The sequence below is a fragment of the Cryptomeria japonica genome, chromosome 2 (assembly GCF_030272615.1).
Source record: "Cryptomeria japonica chromosome 2, Sugi_1.0, whole genome shotgun sequence".
NCBI classification, from domain to species: domain Eukaryota; kingdom Viridiplantae; phylum Streptophyta; class Pinopsida; order Cupressales; family Cupressaceae; genus Cryptomeria; species Cryptomeria japonica.
Window position 1 is genome coordinate 373,947,456 of NC_081406.1, and position 25,318 is coordinate 373,972,773.

General features: G+C 35.4%; 1 protein-coding gene across 3 annotated transcripts in view; it reads right to left on the reverse strand.

The window, feature by feature from the left end:
- LOC131050527 (phosphoglycerate kinase, cytosolic) overlaps positions 1-24,586 on the reverse strand; it is a 298,967-nt gene extending 274,381 nt beyond the window's left edge. For 2 of the 3 annotated variants that reach the window (XM_057984725.2, XM_057984724.2), the window contains exons 1-3: positions 24,192-24,586; positions 2,713-2,986; positions 1,924-2,270 (exon numbers count right to left, since the gene is read on the reverse strand). In XM_057984725.2, the coding sequence (XP_057840708.1) occupies positions 1,924-2,270; positions 2,713-2,986; positions 24,192-24,419 (849 nt within the window). In that variant the 5' untranslated portion in view covers positions 24,420-24,586. The remainder of the gene's footprint in view (positions 1-1,923; positions 2,271-2,712; positions 2,987-24,191) is intronic. The other variant, XM_057984727.2, reaches the window with a different exon arrangement.
- Between the last annotated feature and the right edge of the window lie 732 nt (positions 24,587-25,318).

The following is a 25,318-nucleotide window of genomic DNA, read 5'->3' on the forward strand; positions in this document are numbered from 1 at the left end:
GCAAGGAATATCACCCAGCTAGCTCCCAATCACAAACCCACACACTCAAATGGCCTAAAACTGGATCAAAATCCAAAGTGTCAACTCCAACACTCCCCATACCTGCTGAAATTATGGTAAATCATTTGTCTGGACTATGACAAGTCTGAGATATAACTGATAAGATGTTGCAGGTCTGAAAATACCTTTGTTGCAGGTCAACAGCAGTGGAATTCTTTCAAAATCACCTTCCAAACTCATGTAGAACTCTTCCCAGATACTCCAATTGACTTCACACACTCCTACCACTCCCTGTCAACCCCGAAATGGTGAGAAATGGCTACTTACAGGTCTGATAATGACTGTTACAGAGGCCACAAGTCTGAAAACACCTTGTTGCAGGTCTGATAACAATGGTAATCCCTCATGAACACCCTCTAACCCACTAAGAACTCCCCAAGTTACATAGAGAGTATGTAATCTATGGCAGCATTCAAGAAATTATTTCCTTCAGGGAGCAAAATTGCAAAACAAAATCTCACAAGTGACTTCTGAAAAATAATTTAATTAAATCAAAAACAATTAATACAAATTTAAGCTTCTTGCCAAACATGTTGAAGATGGAATTTTCAAAATTAATGTAGTTTCAGTCAAAAACGAGTAATTGATTGCAAATAAAATGCCTACAAGCGTGCTAAAGCATGAGAAGTATGGCCATCAGTCATTCCAATCTCCTGCTGTTGAACATATGTTGTGTAGTACATGATTTGCCACATATAAAAGAAGGTGATATTTACAAAAGCCAGATTTCAGGGAAGTCGTATGGAAAAAAGTTTGAGACAAAGGATCCCATAGAGCAGGTGAACTGGTCATGCTTTAACCCATACAGCTCTACACGTAAATTTAGGTATAATTCCTAAAAGATAAGTCAGGAAGTAAGAAATTTAAAGTTTGTTGGAAAACAAACTGGACAGAAAATAAAAATTGACCATAGAGGTGATCCTTACCCAATGATTTCACGAAGATTTGTAATGCTTGAGGAATCAAGAGGTAGTTCACTGTTGCATACTTCCCAGAGTAGAATGGTGACACAAAGCAAAGTAACTGTAATATTGAGCAGGTACAAGTTAAACATAAAGCAACTTGACAATAGTCTCCAGGCAAAGGTTGTCAACATGAGTTAAATATTTCAGAACATATCTCCAACTAAATATATCAATGGAAAGATTTCAGAACAAACATGATCAGGAGAAACAACAAATGGACCATCTCAAAGTTCTTAGCAATGCACATATCCCCAAGCAGAAAAGGTACAGAGCAAAGGAAAAGGATAAGGAGTGTAAATTTTGTTGCAATGAACATTCAAATCTTAGCTTTATGACCTTGACACAAAGAATGTTGTGGTCAATTGAGATAAAGCATTTTATGAGAAGAAAGAGACAGAAACTCAGATTGTTCTGCATGCTAAAACACAGGCAAATAAGGTAGAAATATTGGTGTCTAACTTTGAGAATATCTAGCTATAGTACACGACATGGAGAAGTAAAACATAACACATTTTTCTGACAGTTCTTGAGAGATGTTTTTTGAGACGTGTTGAGAAAGTAATAGTTATGATTCTATGAATCATATGATAATATTATTGTTTAAACTTTAAAGTGCAGTTTCTTGTGTTCACTAGTTTCATTTGCCTTAATAAATATATGTCCTCGCACAGCTTTGACAGGCTAGAAATGGGAAACTAAAAATGTTACAAACTGTGTTTATATATTTCAACAAATACCTTTTTACATTATATTTGAAAATAAGTACTTTCATGATCTAAGATATCCTCTACAGAAAACATTTTTCGACTATCTTACAATCCATTTCTTTATAGCATCAAGAAAACAAATCTTGGTAGAGAATAAATTGTCAAAGAAAAGTCAGAAAATAAGAACATACAATAGCAATGAATGGATGCTTGGGTTTCTCTATCGTCTCTGTCAACAAAGACATAATGTCTGCAAGGTGGAAACCTGCAATACTAGCATAAGTAAACCGAGCAACACCAACAGTGGATGCAAGAACTCTGTGAGAGTCACAAAATGTATCATTAACAAGAATGTCAATTCTGGCTGAGAGATTCCTTGCAAAATCTTTACAGTTTGCCACTTCCTCTTTATATTGTGAAAGGTTCCCTAAAAGAAGAATGTCCCCGATTTGCATTTTGTCTATACTGTTTTCAACCTTGTCTCCAATAACCCCTTCTATGGCCGTTATTTTCTTTCCCAAAGAGATTGAAAGGTAATCTGTAAAATCACAAATTCTTGAGAATGAAAAAAACAAATTCAAGACAAAAACAAAATAAATAAAGATATTATTGTCATAATAATTATTAAGAATTTATTATTGTCAACAATTTCAATGTTAAGGATAACTCTGAAATGAATTTATGAGCCAAATAAAGTCAGTTCAAAAGATGTCAAGATCTACCACTGCCCAAATATGATGCAAAGTCATTGATTTAAGGACCAAAGCTGATTTTACTTTCAAGTTAGTTGGTCTGAATCGGCATTCAGTCCACTGTGGGAAGTTTGTGCAGATTGCTGAATCAAGCCATTCTTCAGCTTGTCCTAATTTTGAGTCATGTGACTATTTGGCAATGCAGCATATGATTTCATAGACCTTAAGATGCAAAAAAATCATATGCTTAAAAAGAATATCAATAAGTAACTAAAGAAAGATAATAACCTGCCAAAGTCCATGTTGAAAAAACTTCTCCTGAGATTTTAGACATGAACCAGTGAGTGGCAATCACCACCTTGGCACCAAAATCGCAAAGATACTTGAGGGTTTTAATAGCATTATCATTGGGGTATTCAGAAATAAATTGATTGTCCCTGGGACATAGTTTAGAGTCAAACCGCACCATAACCACTTTCCCAAGAAGTTCCTCCCTAGGGAATGTCTTCAATGTTTGAAAAGATAAACAGGGATTCAATTCTCCACGAGTACAAAAGACAACCTGAAAAGAAGATACTCGGATGAAGAAAATCATTTATTTCAACTGCTATAAATCTAATTTTTTTAATTGAACATTTTCATGTTTTGATAAAAAGATCATGCACATGATTCATCCTTAGGATGTACCATTAGATTCTCTAAATTGATAACTTATTACTGCAGACTGTTCTATCATACATAAAGATTTTAAATAACTTTGATTAAATAATTATGTCAAATCTAAAGGTTAGAGGCACAATTAGAATTATTTTAGCATGAGCTTTACTATGGAATATCTTTATTTGCTAAAATTTCAATGGCTCGGGTTGCAGCAATATATTGATACAGAGGTAAAGTAAAGAAATGTCAGAAAAAAAGTAGAAACTAATTCCAAGCTCTGCCTGAAAATTAAACATAGTCTGCATGAATTTCTGAGTCACACAAAGTTTCCATGATCCCCAGCAATATTCAGGTTCACCCAAATAGTACTCTGCCAGATGACTTAGGAACAGAAAACAACCATTTAACTAGTTTATATAGGTTCAAAAGGTGGGTTATAGGGTCAGGCTGTTACATTTATATTGTCTTTGAAAAGAGAAGCTTATCATCCAATATTAGCATGAATTACTTCACTCTAAGCCGTGCCTTTTTTCTGTCACAGTTTCTTTTCATATCTGGATATCTCTGTTCCATACTATTTTGCATTTTCTATGGATATGTCTAATTTTCAAGAATTTTATAGCCCGGAATGCTTCAAGTAAAAACAGTTTTCACCGAAACTATATCAAGTCCCTGGAGCAGATGTTATAAAAACACAAGGGAAAGTTTCTACGATGGCTGACACAAAATAGTTTTACACAATGGCATATAAACAAACATTATAGAAATACAAAACAAGATATTTACACCATAGTAGCAAAAATTGTTTGGGGAAAAAATTGGATTTAAAAAAAAACATAAAAAATTGTAGAAAAAGAGACAAAAACTATTTTTTTAAATAAATTAAGGACATTTCCATAGTATAAAGATATAAAGAGCAAATAAAATAGAGTTTAACCCATGAATTGTACAAAAAAAAAAATTGTTGTTTATATTCATCTTACTGATTAAATAGGCAAATATTCAGTTAGCTTTTTAAGAGGGCAGTTACCAAATACAACAAATAGTTGTCTAAGTCTGAGATCAAATATTAACTAAGTCTATGAAGTAACTGAAATCAAAAGTTAATAGACAAATAGTAAAAGTGGAAGCCATTTTGAAGTGCTCCAAGAATTTCATTGTGATTGAGGCAAGGAGTTTTGTAGGGCTAATTCAATATTTTAGAAAGCTTATCAAATCATATTCCACAATTGCAATGCTTTATATCATAGTTGTTAGTGTAATTAATTATTCATGTTGGATATTATTACACCTTACTTAAGTTTACTTAGGATAATGCATTTCATAATAGTTTGGGTATGAGACACTTGGCTGTTTGTGCCACATTGGGATAGTGTCTGTAGGAGAATTTCCACCTTTTGTGGTCTTATCTTGTTGTTGCATTCCACATTCGATGTGTGATCCACCTCATGTGGAATATTATATTGTTTCTCCTACCTACCCCTACTAATCCCTACCTACCCTTGTTTCTTATTGAGCCACATGTCATGTTTGTGTGCTCACATATCCATATAGCCTTGCCTATATAAGCAGGCTCATATTCATTGTATGTATCTATCGATCATTTATCTATTGATGAGAATACAGTTTATTCTTGTCCTATATTTTGTCTCTCTATTTTGTATTTTTCATTGAGCTCTTGATCTTGGCAAAATCTTACATGGTATCAGAGCCATTAGAGCGTCATTGATTTGTCTTTGAGAGGCATTGTTGGAGGCTTGCATTTTCGGATCTGAGGAGCAGCATCTTTTGGAGACATCCTAAACCAAATCTGACCTCGCCATTGAATCCGGGTGGCCGTTTCCATGAATTTTGGCTATATATTTGCCTATATTGGGTGAAAGTGCGATTTGAAGCCTTGGAGAAAAAATTCAGCCTATTAGGCAGTACGGTACGGATTTTTTAATTTTTTTTTTTTTTCAAAAAATTAAATTTTTTCTACGAAATATATTTTATTTCAATATTTCTTTAAAATTTCGCAGTTTTTTAATACTGAAAAGTTTATTTAAAAAAAAAATAAAAAATAAAAAAAAATCCGTTTGTAGGGGGGTCCGCAGACCCCACCGGGCATTGTACCTCTACTTTTTTTTTTTTTTTGCACGGGCCGTACTCGGTTTCCAACCCCGCCGGCTGTCTTTTCTCCCGCGAGCCGACCACCGTCCTTGACCTGCTGGGCTACTGGGCCCCTACGCTTCTCCTCTGCCCGGCAGCGCCCCGGCTACCTCTCCTGTCGGTTCTTGCAGGTCCTTAACGGTCGTGCTCCCGTCACCTGCCTGCGACTATCGCCAACCACCTCGGCCTACTTGCCACCTTGGCTCCCTCACAGCCTGGCCTCCTCGCCGTTTGCACCTCCGACGGCCTTCCCTCACCACACGGGCTCCCGACTGCCACGTGGACCCCACCACACAAACCCTGCAACCTGGTGTCCTAATCATCAGTACACGCACAAGGATACAGTCAGCGTACAAACCAACACGTGGAGTACAGTTGACTGCCATGTCAGTGCACAGTTAGCCGACACTTGGACAGCCACATCAGCGCACTGTGATTTGCCACGTCAACCGACACGTCACTGAATCCGTATGACACATCACCATGTCGTACGACACGTGTTCTGCAACATCTGACTGTACAGTTCGTACCACACTTGGCAACATCCAGTCCTGTCACGTCATCAGTTTGTACCGTACGGACGCCACGCAGGTAAGGAGGCGAAGTTTTCGTGACGGCCATACAGTCGTCAAATTTAAGACAGTGCTTTGATGACGTCATCATTTTTTTGAAAATTTTGCAGGCCCCTCCCATTGAGCTTTTTGATTTTGCAGTTCAACTTCAAATGGCCATATCTTGCTCATTTTTGCTCCCTTTTTGGTGCAATTTTTTTTTAAATGGGCTAATTGTTCGTGTACTTTCTCGTGGTGGCATTATTTTTTGATTTTGATGGATAGATATTTCAAAAATCTCAGTTTTTGGTGACTACACCTGTCCAATCCCCGTTTCTGCAACTTCTGGGACTCCGTTTGGGCTCATGTGAACTCCTTTTCAGGTGCCATTTTTTTTGAAAGTGCATAATTTTTCGTCTACTTTCATAATTTGCTATCAGTCTGCAGTGATTTTGAGTAGAAATTGTACTTTCAGCATATGGTCTTTTTTGGCCAATTTGGCACTTGTATTGCATAGATCTATCTTTCTGGTCTTTTGCATTGTAGTTCTCAGCCTATTGGGGCAGTTGTAAAACAAAATCAAAAGTCCACCTTGCCATTTTTTGCAAGTGGCCTATTGTACACGCACTACATATAAAGTGCCAAAATCATCATTTTTTTTTTGGGGGGGGGTTACTTTGATTGAGTGAATTTTGGAGGGTGTCTCTTGTGCTTTTGTGCTCTTGTGTTCTTTCCATTTTACTGCTATGGGTTCTCCTAAGTTTCCTCTCTTAACTTCGCATAATTATGCTACTTGGAAAATTGATGCATGGAGTAAACTTATGGAAAAAGGATTAACTCATTACATTGATGGAACTATTGTTGCTCCCGCTGATCCTAAGTCTGATCCTATTGCTCACTTGGATTGGCTCACTAAAAATATCATGGCAATTGGTACCTTAAGAAAGTATGTATCAAAGGATCTAATCTTTCATATTGAGAAATGTACCTTAATTAAGGATGCTTGGCAAAAGTTTCAAGACTTGTATGGTCAAGTTGATGAGATTAGGGGATATCAAATTGATAGTGATCTCACCATGTTAGATCCCAAGAACTTTGATACTATATAAGATTATGTCACTAAGGTAAAAGAGTTGAGGGCACAACTCAAGGATTGTGGCATTGATAAGAAGGATACTCAATTGATCTTCAATTTGATGGGCAAGCTTCCACAAGAATATGCAGAATTTGTTTCTAGTTTCCAAACCCATAGGATGACAATGGGTGCAAGCTACACAATGCCTACATTTGATGCTTTCACCGAAAAGTTGATGATGGAACAAACTAAGTTGATAGGCATGGACATTATTAAGACTTCTAAGTCTCAAGCATTAGTGGCAAATCAAGGGAACAAAGGAAATCAAGGAAAGGACAACTCAAACAAGAAGAAATGGCAATCAAAGCCTAAGGACAAAGCACCACCTTCTCCACACCAAGGAGATTCATCCTCTTCCAAGAAGGACAATTCACCAAAGAAGGAGAGACCTACTTGTGCGTATTGTAAAAAGGTTGGTCATGAGGAGCATCGTTGCCATTCTAAGAAAATTGATGAGCTCACACACATCCTCAAAAAGAACATTGATTTGCCTAATGCCTACAAGAAGGAGGATTCATCAACTTCTACTTCCTCACACTCAAAGGGGAAAGGGCAAGCATTCATGGCTTCAACAAATGGGAAGACACTCTTTTGGGACAAGAAAAGGAAAAGCTCTTTGTGCTACTACAAGTCATGATTCAGGGAGATGGCTTCTAGATTCAAGGGCTTCCCATCATATGGCATCTTCGCAGTCTATGTTTTCTACATTTGAGCCTTGCACCATGTCGCAAATTTTGATGGGCAATCATACATATATGGATGTGATTGGGAAAGGAACTATCGCCATTGGGGATGACTCCTTTAATGATGTGTTGTGTGTACCACACTTGACAAACAATCTCCTTTCCATCTATCAAATCACACATGGGGCAACAAAGAGAATTGTGGAGTTCACACCTGAGTCAATTTTCATTAGAGACTTGGAGACTAGAGCTATCATTGCGACTGGGGTGGTTGATCATGCATCTCAGTTATACTCCTTTTCAGATTTTGTTGATGAGGATGATTTTACATATGATGATTCTACATATGATGATCACACTTCTTGTGATGATTCGGATTTTGAGGAGAACTTTGGGTACTTGAACTTGGGGATTCTCACATGTGACCCCGTTCTTGAGCCTTGCATTTCATCTCCTCCTATTGCTATCACATCACCTATTACACCTGATGATGCAGCTAGTGCGACAATTTTGCCTTCTTGTGATTCAGTGCACCAAGATATATCTCGTCTTCCAGCTTCAGTTTCATGGGATGATTACTTGACAGACATTGCAGGTTTGTGTGTGGAATCCTACATTGCAGATTTGGGAGACATCATTGATGATATTCATCTACTCTTTGATGAAGATGATCCTTCTTCGATTGTTGCGAGGGAACACTCTGACCCTCTTGTTCATTCTCTACATGATCATTCTTTTGAGGTTGACATGATTGTGGATTCTTATGTACAACAGTTGGAGGTCTCTTTATCCTTAGAGGACACATGTGAGTCTTTGAGACTTGTTCTACTTTGATATTGGAGTGCCTTTTTCAGCAGTGTGGAGTAGTTCACCACCTTTGGAGGGGGTATCTTTCAGCGTTGACATGGAGACACTTGAGCAGTTTTCAGAGATTCCTTTCATCATGAGTTTTTTTCCTACATATTCCCTTCATGATTGGGGAGACTTCATGGATACACCTTTGGTTTTGTTTCTTCCTAAGGGGAGGAATGTTGTTCGACGTTCATGGAGCAGTTTCTTCATTCATTCTCGAGCTTCTACCATTGATGTTGATTCTACATTGAGGGGGGGCTACCTAGCTTCTCTTCTTTTCTCATAGGGGGGGGACTTTTTCCTCACATGGGGTTTTGTTCCTCATGCACTTCTATGAGAGTTCCCTTGTATAGTTTTCATCTCTCTTTTGGGGGAGAGTTTTTTCCCATTGGGTTTTTCTCTCTTTCCTTGCTTTATGAGATATTTAATTGCATCGGTTTGCATGCATTTGCATTTATACATGGGTACCTAACATGGCCTCGTAGTCGAGACCCATCTTGCATTGCTTAGTTGCATTGTAGACTTAAGTGCATTCCCCTAAGTTGCACTTAAGGGGGGGTGTTGGTGTAATTAATTATTCATGTTTGTGCCACATTGAGATAGTGTGTGTAGGAGAATTTCCACCTTTTGTGGTCTTATCTTGTTGTTGCATTCCACATTCGATGTGTGATCCACCTCATGTGGAATATTATATTGTTTCTCCTGCCTACCCTTGTTTCTTATTGAGCCACATATCATGTTTGTGTGCTCACATATCCATATAGCCTTGCCTATATAAACAGGCTCATATTCATTGTATGTATCTATTGATCATTTATCTATTGATGAGAATACAGTTTATTCTTGTCCTATATATTGTCTCTCTATTTTGTACTTTTCATTGAGATCTTGATCTTGGCAAAATCTCACATAGTAACAAAAATTGTTTTGGGAAAAAATCAGCAAACCAAAAGTATAATATTTTTTGAAAAAATGGGTAAAAAATTGGATTTTAAAAAATCGTAAAAATTTGTAGAAAAGTAGACACAAACTACTTTCTTTTAAAACTTAAGGGCATTTCCATAGCATAGAGATATAGAGAGTAAATAAAATAGAGTTCAACCCATGAATTGTAGAAAATAGATTTTCGTTCTTTATATTCATACTACTGATTACATAGGCAAATATTCATTTAACTTTTTAAAAAGGGCAGTCACCAAATACACCAATTAGTTGTCTAAGTCTGAGATCAAAGATTAGCTAAGTCTATGAAGTAGCTGAGATCAAAATTTATCAGACAGAGATCAACTTATTGTTAGGAATTTATTAAAAGTGGAAGCGATTTTGAGGTGATCCAAGACTTTCATTGTGATTGAGGCAAGGAGTTTTCTAGGGGTAATCCAATATTTGAGAAAGCTTATCAAATCATATTCCACAGTTGCAATGCTTTATATTCCCTGATGGCAATTGGTAAGTCTTTTATATGGGGTAGAATTCAACAAAAGGCATTTGTTTAGCTGAAGTAAAAGATTAGCAAGCCACTAGGTTTGGCAATACCTAGCTTGCAACTACCATTTTAGGTAGAGACAAATTTTAATGATTGTGTGTTGGAGGCTCTTTTATTACAACTATGTAAGCTTGTTTGTTGGCATTCATATTTATTTCGTGGAGCACTTTAGATATATTGCTCACATAATGAATCAAATGTCTTTGTTTGAGCAAATATTAACTATATCAATTATAAATTAAAAATCATATATCTATATCTATATATATTAAATATGTCTTTAAATGTTTAGTGTTGTGATAGAAACACTCCATTGGTGAGGCAGCCACCAAGGTTCAAACCCTTGTTGGGCCATTGAGCTCACGAGCTTTCTGCCTTTGTTGGGTCGCTGAGCTCATGGGTTTGAACAAGTTAAGTGTGGGGAATGATGAACCCCCCGAAAATGGACAAAATAACAAACTTTTTCAATGTTGATTCCACGTTGACTCTAATTTCATCTTGGATCAACCCTATTTCTAAGCAATTCAATAATTTCACGCATTTTCCTAAGGTTTTGCAAGTTTTTAAAATGATTTTTTTCACTTTTCTTGCCATTTTTGGGGGGTTTTAACATGATTTAAATGTGATTTAAATGCAAAAAATCATTGAAAATTGGGTCAACAATTGGTCAACGATTTTTTCATGAATCGGTATTTTTTTGAGGAATAAATCAGCTAGCTCCAGGATTCAGGATTGATCGGGTATAATTGCGATTTTTTGCAGACTATTGTTTCTATGATTTATACTATATCTATGTAAAACTATATAATCAGGCCTTGTTGCCAAAGAGTCATTTGGTGCCAAAGGCGAAATTGACCACCCTAAGCTCATCAAAATTAAACAGGCTAATGGAAATTACACTCCAAAACACTTGAATCTCTAAATTTACTCCTTAAAGCAGACAGATTGCCTAAAACTAGAGTGAACTTTAAAAGGCAGGGCTCAGGGCCCGTGGTAACAAAATCAGAAGGGCCAACAAAGATATGGGAGTCATCCATCTTCATGAAGTTGTCCATGAATGCACCTAGTGTAATACAGCACCAATGGGATGCCTTCCTCAATCAACTCCTTCAACTATATCTGAACTGATACAATTGGTCTCCTACCTAGATGTGCTCAGGAATAAAAAATTCCAAATCATTTTCAATTTTCTTGCAAGTGTCATCCTGGAAAACCAGCATAGCAAGTGCCATGCAATTTGCTATTGTTGGAAAAAGGTTGTCATTGATGTCAATGGTGCTGATCAATTATGTCATCAATGTTAAGGTTCCTAAAGGATCTAGAAACACTGTAATGTTTCATGTTGATGATATATGTTGCAAAATGTTTGTTTAGCATCTTGTATCTATCACTAGTGTTTGAGGTGATAGGGAAAGGATTTCTAGAATATTCCTAGGTCTATTCCTCATCTATTCCTCAAACAGTGTGTTTTCAGTTTATTACGCTCCAAATTTTGTCCATCTTAAGAGTTATGACCTATGGTTTGAAAGGGGAGTATGTCTACACATGTTTCATTATATTCCAAAGTTTTCGGAATTGATGTTTAATGGATAGAAAGTTAGAAAGTGATTGAGTGGTCATTGTGCAAGTTGGCCGATTGGGTTGGTGTTCCAACTTGATGTGCCAGAGGAGTGTAGCATGTACCCGCCAGAGATAGCGTGTGGATGACAGTTGGGACTTGATGGGGCTATGTTAGGAACCACGTAGTGTTTTCTTTCTTCTGAAGTAATGTGTGGGCTTTTGGACTTGGCCTATTTTATGTTTGATTAAGGGTTATGCTTGTGGCCGACTTGCAAATGCAATAATCTCTTCTTAGGCCGACATGTGAATGTAATTGTCATTGTACCACACACATATATATATATAGTTGTTCTAGGTTCAATCCTTGGGTGTGCATTGATGCAATATTTGTTAGACATGATTGATGTGTGAATTTGTGGGGTATGTTGTGAGTAGCATTTTGTGCTGTTTTATGCACTACAAAAGGGAGTTCTAATGATGATCAAAACAGATAGGAGTTGAGCATTCAGCCTTGAAGGTCCGCAATTCATCTAATGTATTCTGGGTTGAGAGGATTGGTGTCTCTGGTAAATTGGTGCCTGTAAATTCATTGCAAGGGGATTGGTATCTCTAGTGGGTTGGTGTCCATAAACAATTGTAATTTTCATATTTATTTGTGAGGGTATTCTGACCATGGTTTTTCCCTTTTGGGTTTCCACATATATCTAGTGTTCTCTCTTGTGCATGTGTGTTTATGTTTAACATTTTTTTAGTGGTTTTAATGAAAAAGTAAGATCTGGAATTGCTGGTAATGTTGAGTTGATTTTTGAAGTTGAGAATTTGTATATATTGATTCACCCCACCCCCCCCTTCTCAGTATATTGTGTGCCCTTCAGTTACCTATCCTATCATGTTGTCATGAATGTTAATCCATCTATGTTGACTCCCCCAATAGTCTCATCCAATATGTTCTTGATCATGTCTTTAAATCTACCCACTGTAGACCATTTATGTAATTGTTAATGACTATTTTGTACCAAAGTTTGTATGTTGTTATCACTTATTGTCTTTAAGTGTGTGTTACGCGGATGTTATAAGCACGTAGACCAACAATTGTATCTTATAGAAACGAGACTTGCCAAGACTTGCAAGTACTCGACGAGTCACAAGGTGAGGCATGGCTAGCAAGTTTCTCGGGCTTGGACTCGAACTCTGCCGATTTTTTGCTAGACTCACCCAGACTTGGCAAGTCTTGGTGAGACTTGGCCATTTTTTTCTTTAACTCTCAAAATTTAAATCCTTTTTTGGTTTACCCTAGAATATACATGAAATATAACATTAAACTCCCCATCTTTGTCTTCAAGTCAGTCTCATTCTCTTCATCACAATATATACATGAAATATAACATTTAAGTATAAGCAAGGTTGCATGGGTACAGGGGTATTTGGAAACGTCAGAGACTAGTACTGGTACCAATACAACTATTTTTTCAAAATAGGAGACGAGGGTACTTGGAGACGTCAATTTTTTTTTTATATATAATTTAATAATTTATAGAAAATCTGAAAATATAATGACATTGAACTTTCAAAACAAGAATTAACATTAACTTCGAAGTTTAGGTACATAAATGTGAAATGGATCAAATTAAAATGTCATACAATCATTGTGTCAAAGTTTCAAACTGAATAGTGATTACATATTGAAAATAGCTTCATAAGCAGCAAGATGATACAAAAAATAAAAACTGAAAACAAAAATAAAAAATCTTATATCTATCATCTACTCTTCTTTGTCATGATCATCCATATCAAGGTCCTCAGCTATGAGGCTCTCCAAATAGTAATCACTCTAAAATTCAAGTTCATCTGATGGTAGAATAACAAGGAGTAAATCAACTAGTCCATCTACTTCAACCACTTCATCCACAATGGCTGCAACTTCTCCATCAGGTGAAATTTGATCCCATTTAGTTGAAGGACCCTCATTATATCCAGGATTTACACGACAGAGAAGACAAAGTGAGCTATGAATGTACATCAAGTTCTCTGCTTTTTTTGATTCTAATTGGTTCCTCTTTAGTGAATGAATGAACCCATAAGTACTCCAATTTCTCTCACAAGATGAAGAGTTGGCTACTTGTGAGAGCAATCGTATTACAAATGATTGTAGTCCAGGGGTTTCACCTCCATGGTTCCACCACCACTCTATAGGGTCTTTCTTTACTTTCATATCATATATAGCTTCCATGGAAGCAAAATCACCTTGCCCACGTGAAAACTTATTCCATTGAGTCCTCATAACTGAAGCTTCCTCACCGCAGCCATAAATCTTTTTAACCACAGCCCAAAATCCCTTCATTACCTCTCTATCCTGTGGAGCCCTCTTTTTAGTCACTTCTATATCATACCATTTAGGATTAAGGGCATAGGTAGCACAATGAAGAGAAGTGTTAAGTTTGTTCCACCTTCCATGTAGCTTTTCCTCTATCAAAGGATATAGAGAAATATCTTTCGCATCTCTTACCTTCTTTACTCTTTTACACATGGAATCTATTGCTTCATAAACCTCTCCCAAACATGCCTTGTTTGAATCTGCAAATCTGATCACCTCACATATGGGCTTAATAAAGTCCACAACAAACTTAACATCAGCTCATCAAGGACCATACCTCTCACCTCAACTGCAATATCTAATGTAGATTGTTTCCAAGCTGCCCATGCATCACTAACAACCGTGGAACACAAAGCTGATTTGACTTCACAAAGGCGGTCAAGAAGAATGAAGAAGAAAAACGTGTATCAGCAAGTTTGAGAAGTTCCACCTTGGCAAATTTACGATAAATGGCTTGTGAGTGGTGATGGTTACATATGAACATTTGTATCTTTATGCCCTTCTCTATAAGATCTGAAATCCATTGGAACTTGCCAATATCTTTGAGTGCATTATTCAATGAATGCACACAACATGGTGTCCAAAATATCTGTTTGTACCTATTTTGCACCAACATGCCTGTTGCTTTACAAACAAGGGCAGCATCAGTAACAACTTGGACTGCATGTGATGCCCCCAACTCCTCAATGCTGTCACATAGTTGGTTATGAAGAAATTTTACATTTTTTTCTTGCCCCGAACAATCTATTGCCTTCAAAAAATAAGGCCCTTTGTTGCATGTTACCATGATATTAAGTAGTGGACAATTCCTATCATTTGTCCACCCATCCATCACAATACTACATCCTCCTTGAGTCCACACTCTTTTCAATGGTGCAATTTGTTCCTCTAATCAAGTTTTTTCTTTATCAACTAGAGTAGTGTGAAGCTTTTCATACCCAGGTGGTTTATAGCCTACTAGTGCATTATTGATAGCATGGACCATCTCTTGATAGAATGGTGAGTGAGCAACATTAAATGGTATTCCATTTGCATAAAAGAATCATCCAATTGCTGCATCAACTGCTTCTCGACCTTGCACATCAAACAATCTTCCAATGGGGTTTGAGCTGCCAATGTGTGGACTTTTGTGAGCCTATTCAGTTGTTACATCTCTAGAAGTCACATCCACCTCTGACTCTATATTATGACTATAAGTTGCAGTAGTTGCCCCTACTGTTGAAGCATGAAAGCTTAGAATAGAAACTTTCCCATCAACCCTTTCTTGTTCTCTCACAGCATCATATCGTTCAGACTCATTTGTACAACCTTCAACACCGTTACATGGCAAGTGAAGGAAATGAGCCCTCACCCTCATGTAGGTACCTCTCCATGTCAATGGACAAAGTTTACATTTGATAGTGGTTATTCCACCTCATCCTTTCGACCTTGGAACATGGTTGACATATTTCAATAATGGGTAGAACCTTCAACACCGTTACATGGCAAGTGAAGGAAATGAGCCCTCACCCTCATGTAGGTACCTCTCCATGTCAATGGACAAAGTTTACATTTGAAAGTGGTTGTTACACCTAATCCTTTCGACCTTGGAACATGGTTGACATATTTCAATAGTGGGTAGAACCCCTGTCTTCCTCCACCAGACATTTTGAAACTGAACAAAAAAATTTAAAAACGAATATTAGATTCAATGTTTAATTTATAAGTTTGATTGTGCCCAATAAACATGTATTAGCAAGTTTGAGTATATAATTTTTTTTTACTAATTTACCAGAAATTATTATATAGTATAGTAATTTTTGGAATAGAAATTTCTGATAAATTGGTAAAAAAATTATAGTGTTGACTACTGAGTCTATAAAAAAATTAAATCAGAACTAGAAGTATTATCGAAATTCAAAATTCAAAATTCTGAAATAATAAAATTATAAATAATAAAACTGGTAAAATTGTTAAAAATTTGAAATAGAAAATGTTTAAATGAGAGATTCAAAAATATTATAATTATAAAATATAAATATTAAGTATTAAAACTAAAAATATAAACTATTAGTCTATTTAATATTAGTTATTACAAATTAATTAATTATTAAATTAAAATTTTAAAATTAAAACAAATTTTAAAATTTTGCATTTTAAATTTTAATTTTTTTTATGCAATGGTATTTTTTATTTTAATTTTTCACAATATATAAACTGTGAATGTTCAATGGTTAATTATCAACCATCGAACATTCACAATTAATATACTGTGAAAAACATTTTGCATTTTAAATTATTTTCTGCGATTTTTTTCATAGTTTATTATTTTCTGCAATTTTTTTCACAGTTTATAATATACTATGAAAAAAATCCCAAGAAATAATTTAAAATGCAAAATCAGAAATTCCAATCTGTTTTAATGATAACACTAGCAATAAATCTGAAAACGTAAACGGTAAAACGATATTAAAATATAAATACCTATTTTTCTACACAAAACAAATCCAAAATCGTGTGGCTTGAATCGGACCCTTGCCTGCTCGTAAAAAAATGAATCAAACCCTTGCGCGTAGAAAATGGCTTCCACGTTTTTCGCCTACAAAACCCTTCGCGCAACGTAGAAATGGCTCAAGACATGTTTGGTTTTACCTACAGCATTGTTTTGACGCACAAAAAAGTCGCATTTTAGGGTTTTGCACTTTTTCCAATCAGGATACATCGGGAAACTTGCTTACGTCTCCCACCCACATCTCCCAAACGCACCAGCGAACCCTTAGGTGCCTCTGGTACTTAATATGCTAACCCATAATAGAGACCCGTACCATGTGATCACGGAGACGTTTCCTTGCTACCTTGAGTATAAGTTATATTTCATGTATATATTGGTAGGATGTTTTAGAGAGGTTTCAGATCTCTAGGAGTTATAATGAAAATTCTAGGTTTTAGATCTTATAAATTTTCAAACAATCAAATTTCAATAATCAGTAGGCTCCTATCAGCATTCTCTCGCTCTCTCTATCTCCCCTGAACTCTAGACCTATCTCTCTCCCTATAACTCTTCCTCTATCTACTCTCACTATCTCACTCTCTCCTCTCTCCCCCAAGATCTGGACCTATCTCTCTATAAGTCTAAGCAAGAAATAGGCCAATGATGAATCATGATGATAAAAATCTACATAATACATATCCTAATGACGAGGACTCCCCTAACATACTAAAAACACATGCTCTCTTACACCTTATGAGGGTCACTCCACCCAACATTCATACATAGCATAACAAAGAGAATAAATCAAAAAATTGCAAGAAATAACTTGCCCTCTATTTCTTAATGAAATGAAATTCACACATGCTCTTCTATTTCAATAAAATGAAATACACATTATTCAGTTACAAAACATTAGCCACTTCAGCTTTAAAACTTTGCAAGATGGGGCTACAAGCTATTCTTCTACACCCCTTACTACTCTTTATCTATGAAGTGAAGAACTAAACTCCGAATGAATAACCTCTAGCCCAAGCCTCCCTTTTATAGCATGCTTATGCCTCTTGCAAATCCCGCTACCCCTCTTGATGAACAATACATGGCTATCAATAAAAGCAACACATAGTCAATAGATGACCTTTCAACTTCCCCAAGAGGGCTCCTAAAAGGTGTCATTTCAATTTTCCAAAGTGGGTGCCTAAAAAGGTGTCTTTTCCCTTTTTTTATGTAGCCATTCAATAAATATGAGTGCATGACTCTTCCCCTTCCTTGTTCCCACGTCAAGAAGGGTATTTTAATGATTTTAGCATTATAAATGATAGCAAAACGTGTCCCTTCTTGAAAAATACAATTTCCATTGAACATAAGCCACAAATATTAAATAATTTCAACCACTTGGGCACTTTCCTAAGTACATGGAGACCTATAAATGCTTGCATTTATTTTTAATCGCCTAGCCTTAATTGAAAATCAAAATAAAATATTTTTTTGGGTGATGCAGGATTGCCTATGGACCCGGATGCTCTTGCATCATATCCCTTGTTGCGAATCTAAACATATTCATAGTTAAAAAAATATTATGGCTGCTATATCATCCAAAACCTATCTTAGACGCCTTTGTAGGAAGGATGCAGGCTCCTCTGAGTTATAGAATTCTAGTTATTGTTTTGATATTTGTTTGGAACTTCTGATGTCATGGATTTCATATTCTATGAGCTTTGTATACAATTGACAATATTTATAAATCTAAGTGCGCTATTTCCTTCAGCTACAATTTGTGTTTATACTTATGTGATAGATGTATAATTGTGCACAAATTAGCTTCTATTTGACGATGTCATTGTGTCTTTAAGGTTTATTTAATTAAGGGTGCATGAAACAAGTTTTAAATCCTTAAAATCCTCTGAAATTCTTGGGTTTTTCACTTTGTCAAGTGTTTGCCAATTTCTTTCATCGAATCCAAGTCCAAGCCCAAAACATGCTTGCTGAATCTGAGGCAAGTCTGAGTCTCATTTGTATGATAGATTAACCAACGAACCTTTGTCCTTCAATTTTACCACCATGAGAATAATGGCACTATTTTATACTAGTTCCTCACTGTATTATTCAGTATTATATTGAGCATGGCATGTGCAATAAAAGCATCATTCTCTATGTTAAAAATAGAACCAGAAAGCTAAAAATTCAGATAACAGCAACTAGAAAAACTTATGAGAACAAGATACACAACAATTATCCTGGGTAAACCCTCCACCTGAGGGTGAAAAACCCAGCCACACAAAGAAATTATTTATTGAATGCTCAAATTGAATACATAGCTTTCAAGTTGAATAGTCAATCATCTAACGATGATTGATAATACTTAAAACATAAAATGAAGATTACAAGATGATATGAGATCAAAGCTTCACACAGAGATAATCACGACTGAACATGAATAATCATATCTTTTCCTGAGACTTCATTCAACTCCTGAAATACAAAAGTAGAATCAGACTGACTGAAGATGATTGCAAGATTGCAGCAGCATATAATGATCAGCAAAATCCAGAACTATTTCACCAAAGATCAGCAAAAACATAAGAATATTGAATGTCTCGAACTTCACACACTTTGGCATGTATCCAACCCATGAAATAGAATAACATGTCCAGATATAACTCACGATGGAGGAAGACGGAAGGCCAAGCATCAAATGTATTGTCAGTTACACAACCGACATCAAGAGAAGCCGCATACACAATGAATCGATGAACTTTGACAAGGAAGAAATCCACGAAGAAGAAACTGCTGCCAGCTCACACACAGGTTGGAGATGGTAAAAGAAGAAGACGTAATACTTCCAGCTAATTGCTGACGAACACATCGAAGGAATAAAAGCTCTATTCTCCTGAAACTACACACATTAACACTCTATACTATTGTATAATGTTTTCTACTATGCATTGTAATTCCAAGCATTCATCTATACAACAATTTGTGGTTTGTGTAATGCAATCAGGGATGTGTGCTTTGTATTTCTTTTTTCTTTTGCTTTTTGATCTTAGTATCACAATTTATCAATGATGTTTTGTATTGTCATCAAGGTATTTGACTATGTATTATGGGATGCATACATTGTGACTTCATATGTTTATTTTCTAGTAGTGTTTCAGCTTCACTGTTTTCCTATACGTATTCATATGTTTATTTTGATTTTTGCATTTGTGATATCTAGATCATGTTAGTCTTAGATGGTTTTCAGTCAATGTGGTAAATTAATATTGTATCACTAGATTATATCACATCGGATGTTTTATGCTGCCTTTTGGCTATTATTGTCTTGTGCAAATACACTTGATATGGATGTTTTATGCTGCCTTTTGGCTATTCTTGTGTTGTGCAAATACACTTGATATTTTATTGAGTGTGTAGGCACGATTTCCCTAATTACAGACACTTTGGGTAAATATGTTATCTTGAACTTCTCCATCTCACTCAATTCAAAGAATGCAATGAGAATTTGTGTAAACCTATGAAACCATGATCCAAATCAGTGCTGATTCTGGATCCATGTACTGTATCTAAACTCGTAAAGTGTGCAGTTTCTTTGTGTGCATTTATTTGGCTCTTGTTGCACTTGCATTGATTGATTTTTGAAATGCTTTGTTGTAGCGTTTGTGGAATATTCTTCATCTTAAGTTGAAAGAGTTTATTATTTGCCTTAGTGAAAAGGTCATGCATTTGTATTGAGATTATAAAAGAAATGTAACAAAGTTAAAAGAAATTATTTCAAGTTAAATACATTCGTCAAGTCAAGTGAAATTTCTTTATAAGTCAGTTGAAAGGCATTAACATTTTAGGCATTTGAAGAAAACTATAAAATGAAATATCTGTTGTGAAAATATTTAATTGCAAATATCCTTTTTGGAAATAACTTGTCGGAATATAAAATGGAATAAAAGTCATGTTGGGGCTTAGAGATTTTTAGAGTGAAAGGGAAAAGCAAAGGGTTTTAGAAATAGTTGCTCACTTTTTCTCTCTCCTCTCTTCTTCCATTGTGTGAGTTCTTGTTTGCAAAGATATTGTTTATGGATTGCTTGAGAATTGCTATAAGATTGGAAAGTTGGATTGAATCTTGAAAGAGTTTGCAAAGGTTGCTTTTGTGGTTCTCAAGAAAGATTTTCTGCTTTGTGATTGAGGGAAAAGGTAATCTCCTCTTTAAATTTATGCACATGCTTAGATTATTGTTTTGGCCATGCCCACGTTAGGTGTTTGCATATAATTTTCAATTCAAAGGGTTTGATTTGACCAAGAATCTATAGATTAGTTTATTGTATTTTTTGTATTTTGTATGATTTCATTTTTGAAAAATACAAAATAGTGTCATTACTCCAGCAAAACTTTCTTCAAAGTGTATGTGACATGAAAAGTGTGATCTCCTTGATGTGCTCATAGGGTGTTCCTGCTTTCTGGATATTTTGTTTTGAAAATTTTAGAAAGTTGAAGAATTTATTATTGGTAATTGAGATTTTGCATGATTCTTGAAATTGTGAAAAATGTGAGTTTTTTTTTTATGGAGGATTTTATGTCAAACCTAGATCGTTTTGCTATCTATTATGAGAGCATGAGTCTAAGCTAATACCTCTTCAACTCAAAGCCAAGGACTAAGGGGTATCCATTCCACCAAAATCATCCTAGGCATGTTCTTAGCCTCATTCCTTATTATTGCACCTCCAAGGGTTGGATGGCATAATCAAGGAATATACCATCACCCTTACCCTTTGGTAAAAAATTGTGAAATTTGGATTTTTGAAGATGTGAAACCTTTTTATTGTGGGGCAAAAAGTATTCTTGTTAAAATTCGATTTCCTATCTTTTGAATACGTGTGTCATGGCTTTTGACCTTGTTTTTGTATCAGACTTAATCATTTTGACATTTATGTGTTAAGATGTACTCTAAAGTTAAGAGTAGAGTGGACGCTTATTCCCCATTCGTAATTGGGATATGCCCATATGAAGAGCATGAAGAGGATAACATCTAAGAAGATAAAATTTGATTAGGAACCAAACATTAAAATAAACTTAATAAAGAGATATGCCACTCCTACTATCAAACCACTATGATGGGTTCATGAACAATAGTGAGAACGATATCATATTGATTCAATTGGGATTGGTTGACTGTTGTTGAGAAGCCTGATAAAAATGGTTATGAACCTTTTGACATCCATGCAGATTTGAAAACTGTCTTGATGACAGTCTACATGATATGTCGAGTAGTCTTCTCCTATTCACTGTCAAGTTGTCGGTACCTAATTTGCATATGTGATTCTCTTTGCATGAGTTTTGGTGTATTGTCATACTCATCGCATGTTGTTGGTAATATTATCTTTCCTTCAATTGAGTATGGGAAATTCATGCCATTCTTACTGCATGCTGTAGGATGGATGTCACATTTCTCTTTGCATGAGTATAGGCAAATCATCATACTCATTACATGTTATTGGTGGTTGTCACCATTATCTTGTGTACTATTGGTTGTTGATGCCATCGCCCCTATATGCCATTTTTTTGCTATGTTTGCAATGTGTATGAGAATGGAATGTGTTGTGAAAGCCTTGGTCTTGTATCACACCTATATTGTTTTTTGTGAGTTTGTATGATTGCCTGACCAACTATCTCTCAATATAAAGGCGCAGACCTCAAGATTCCACATGACTGGGTGGCGTTGATCATTGTTTGACCAGTTGGATAAATGGATATGCTTTGGAGTGTGTAGAGTTCACTCGATGATTCTAATGTTGGAGACCTCCATTGATGCATTGTTGAGAAATGTATAATTAAAAACTTTAGTCACTCTATGCTTTTATTTGTACAAGAGCCATAAATGAAATTTGTAAACTTATGTAAACTATCCACATTTGGGATGGAGTTACCATAATTTATTTAGTTTGACAAGGTCTTGTAATTTGAAATGGAATCTTATGATTTGCTAAATCTAATTATTAAATGTGTAGATGTAGTTTGCTTTCAAGTTGAAATGAAATTATAAATTATATGTTATGTTATTGATGATGCTATGATTGGGATTAGAATCATTAGTTCATGTTTAGCACTCAACTCTTTGGTAGGAGTTAAGACTACTAATGCATGCTATTGTGGCATGGAAGTGAAATTGGTAATTGCTAATGGCTTAAAATGAATTTAAAGGATTTGTGATTTTCAAACATGGTTGATTGAGCCTTGGAAATATAGAAAACGTTTGGTTTCTAAACACAACTTAGATCAAGATAAATATGCCTTGTGTTGTGTGAGCATGCTATAAGATTTTGATTGCTGAACTCTACACTTGTTTTGGGTCTTGTGACCATGTTTCTTGCCTTGTGAAGTTGAAACCTAGTGTTGAGTGTTAATCATGGTTGTAGGTTTGCTTAGGATCCCTTAGTTAGCAAACCTAGTGTTGAGTGTTAATCATGGTTATAGGTTTGTTTAGAAACCCTTAGTTAGCCTTGGTATCAAGTTTGGAACCTCCTAGACTCCTGTAGTAAAATTTTAGGCCTATACACTATCCTGAATCGATAGTCTCTAACAAGGATGATTTGCACTTGCAAGTAGACAAGGTGATTTGAACTGGTAAAAGGAGTGATTTGAACTCATACCAGTGGTGACCTTAGACAAGAATACTTTCCAAACCCTTTTAAAAAAAATGTTCCTAAATGAAAGTTACTCCCTAGTACCTAACTTACCTACCATATCATCTTGCTTTGGAGATGTTTGGCATATCTTGCAAATTATTCACTCCTATGTGTCAAAAGTTGTGCCTTTGTGTTAAAATGACTAGGTGAGATTTTGGATCTCCCAATTGTTGTAACTCGTGTGTAGGTAATCCTTTAGTTTGGATGCCATTCCCACATCCTTTTGGATGTTGGTTGTGTCTTCTTTAGATTGTGAAATGAGTTTTATGCCTAACACCATCATTAGGGGCAACTCTATCCTCTTATATGGTCATCATAGTGAATTTGTTAGACGACAAGGTTGAGACTTTCATTTGTGTTATCATGTGTGGTGCATTAGTGTTGTGTAATTTCAATGTCATTGCATTATGTCATAGCATCTTGAGCATATAGTCAGCAATGTGGCACATTGATGTCACAATTGCATCATAAAAAATATGGTCATCCGTCCTTTGACCACCAATGTTTTGGGCAAAAGCTTGGGTCATTATAGTTTCATAGAGAATATCTTAGGAGTTCACAATTTTTCGCCGTTATCTTTGTTAAGTCAAATTGGGCTTGAAGTAGAGAGAAATAAATCGACATTAACTATTGATTAAAGTGGTATATTATCCCAATCAATAATGTTAAATCTATAAAGCTCTGGGAGAAAATTGTGTAGCAATTAACATTTCAGATCACACTCCATTATTTGTCACCAAAATAACTATGAAATCAATCACAATAACTCTTTTTTAATGCCAGTTATTTGTTCATCATTATCCTCAAATGATTCATCGTAAAAATAAGAAACATTAATATACATGCCACAAAATTATTACCCATTTTGTGGAGAAGAAAATTAATTTAAAAACATATTAGCATCCATAAATGACCAAAGGAGATGAGCGAGATTCAAAAGTATAATATTAGCAGGAGGGGGAAAAATGAGCTTGCAACACGTCAACGAGACAAGCGTATCCAAGTCAGAGGCTAACGGAACTAGAAAAATGTAGTATAATCACTTTGGCCGAAATATATAGAATAAGCCTGGTTTTCAAGATACCAATTTTCGCCTAGAATAAACAAAAGCTGCATAGAAATTAGAATTGCATTCTTTGTGAAAAATTGGTAGTCATAAACATTTGCATACCTGACTCGGCGTAGAGGAAGGTATACTAATCTTCGAATTTCTTGCACTGTATCGTCTTTTAAATACATGTGGGAATACCGTAGTGTAGCTTGAAACATTTTGAAATACCGCGACTTTCCGCAATGAGGAGGGTGGGATACAAATTTTATGCTTGGAAACAAGATGGGGTTGACTAGTAAAAAGAGATGGGTTACAGGGGCAAATGGCTAAACAGTAACTCAGCTCCATTATCGCCGAATAAATGTCATGCCCACAATGTTATAAATAGTTGGTCGTTATGCTGCAGCTGATGTTTGAATGACACATTATCTCGTCTAGCTTATGCATTTATAACAGGCCTTTTCAATTGCGATAGCTCTCCAAACCAACATCTTTGTAACAAATAAAAGAACAAGATAGAAATCCAATTATCCAAAAATTTATCATCATAAGTTAACTCGAATGAAGCAAAAGTGGAGGTGGATGAATAAATGGTACATTCAATTAAATGTCTGTTCTAATAATGAAAAAAGAAATAAAGTCTTTTGATGTAGGTAAATTTTATAGTCTATGTAGTAAAAGATAATAGGGAGAAAGAAGAAATGTTACTTTGAAGAGTTCAACCTTACTTTCTTCAAGAACAAAGATTTTCATAGTTTAATAAAGAATTAACTCGTCATCTATAATATGATAGAAGATGTCAAAGGAGGTATGAGAAGAGAAGGTTTGTGTTTTTTTGTATAACTAAAATAATTGAAATAGAAAAGCACTTTATTATGGAATTTAAAGCTTACAATGATATATGGGTCAATTACAACTTAGTAATAGCTTCATTTCAAAATCTGAGTGAGGAGATGATTGCGAAAAACAGGAAGTTCATTATGAAATTGAATAGCAAATATGGTAGGTTCTACTATCTCATTAGCTATATTTGACATCATGAATGCTATAAATGTTTTATAATAAGCACACTAAAGAGTCTCTAAGCACCTCATCCAAATGAGATAAAAGAAGGTAATTTTCTTTAAGAAAATTGTTGTATTGATAATTGTTTTGGTATAACAAGGATATATCAAAGGCTAAAAGAAAAATGAAAGATTTTAATTCAAGAGTAAGCAATTTATAAGATTAAGAGTAACATAATAGCT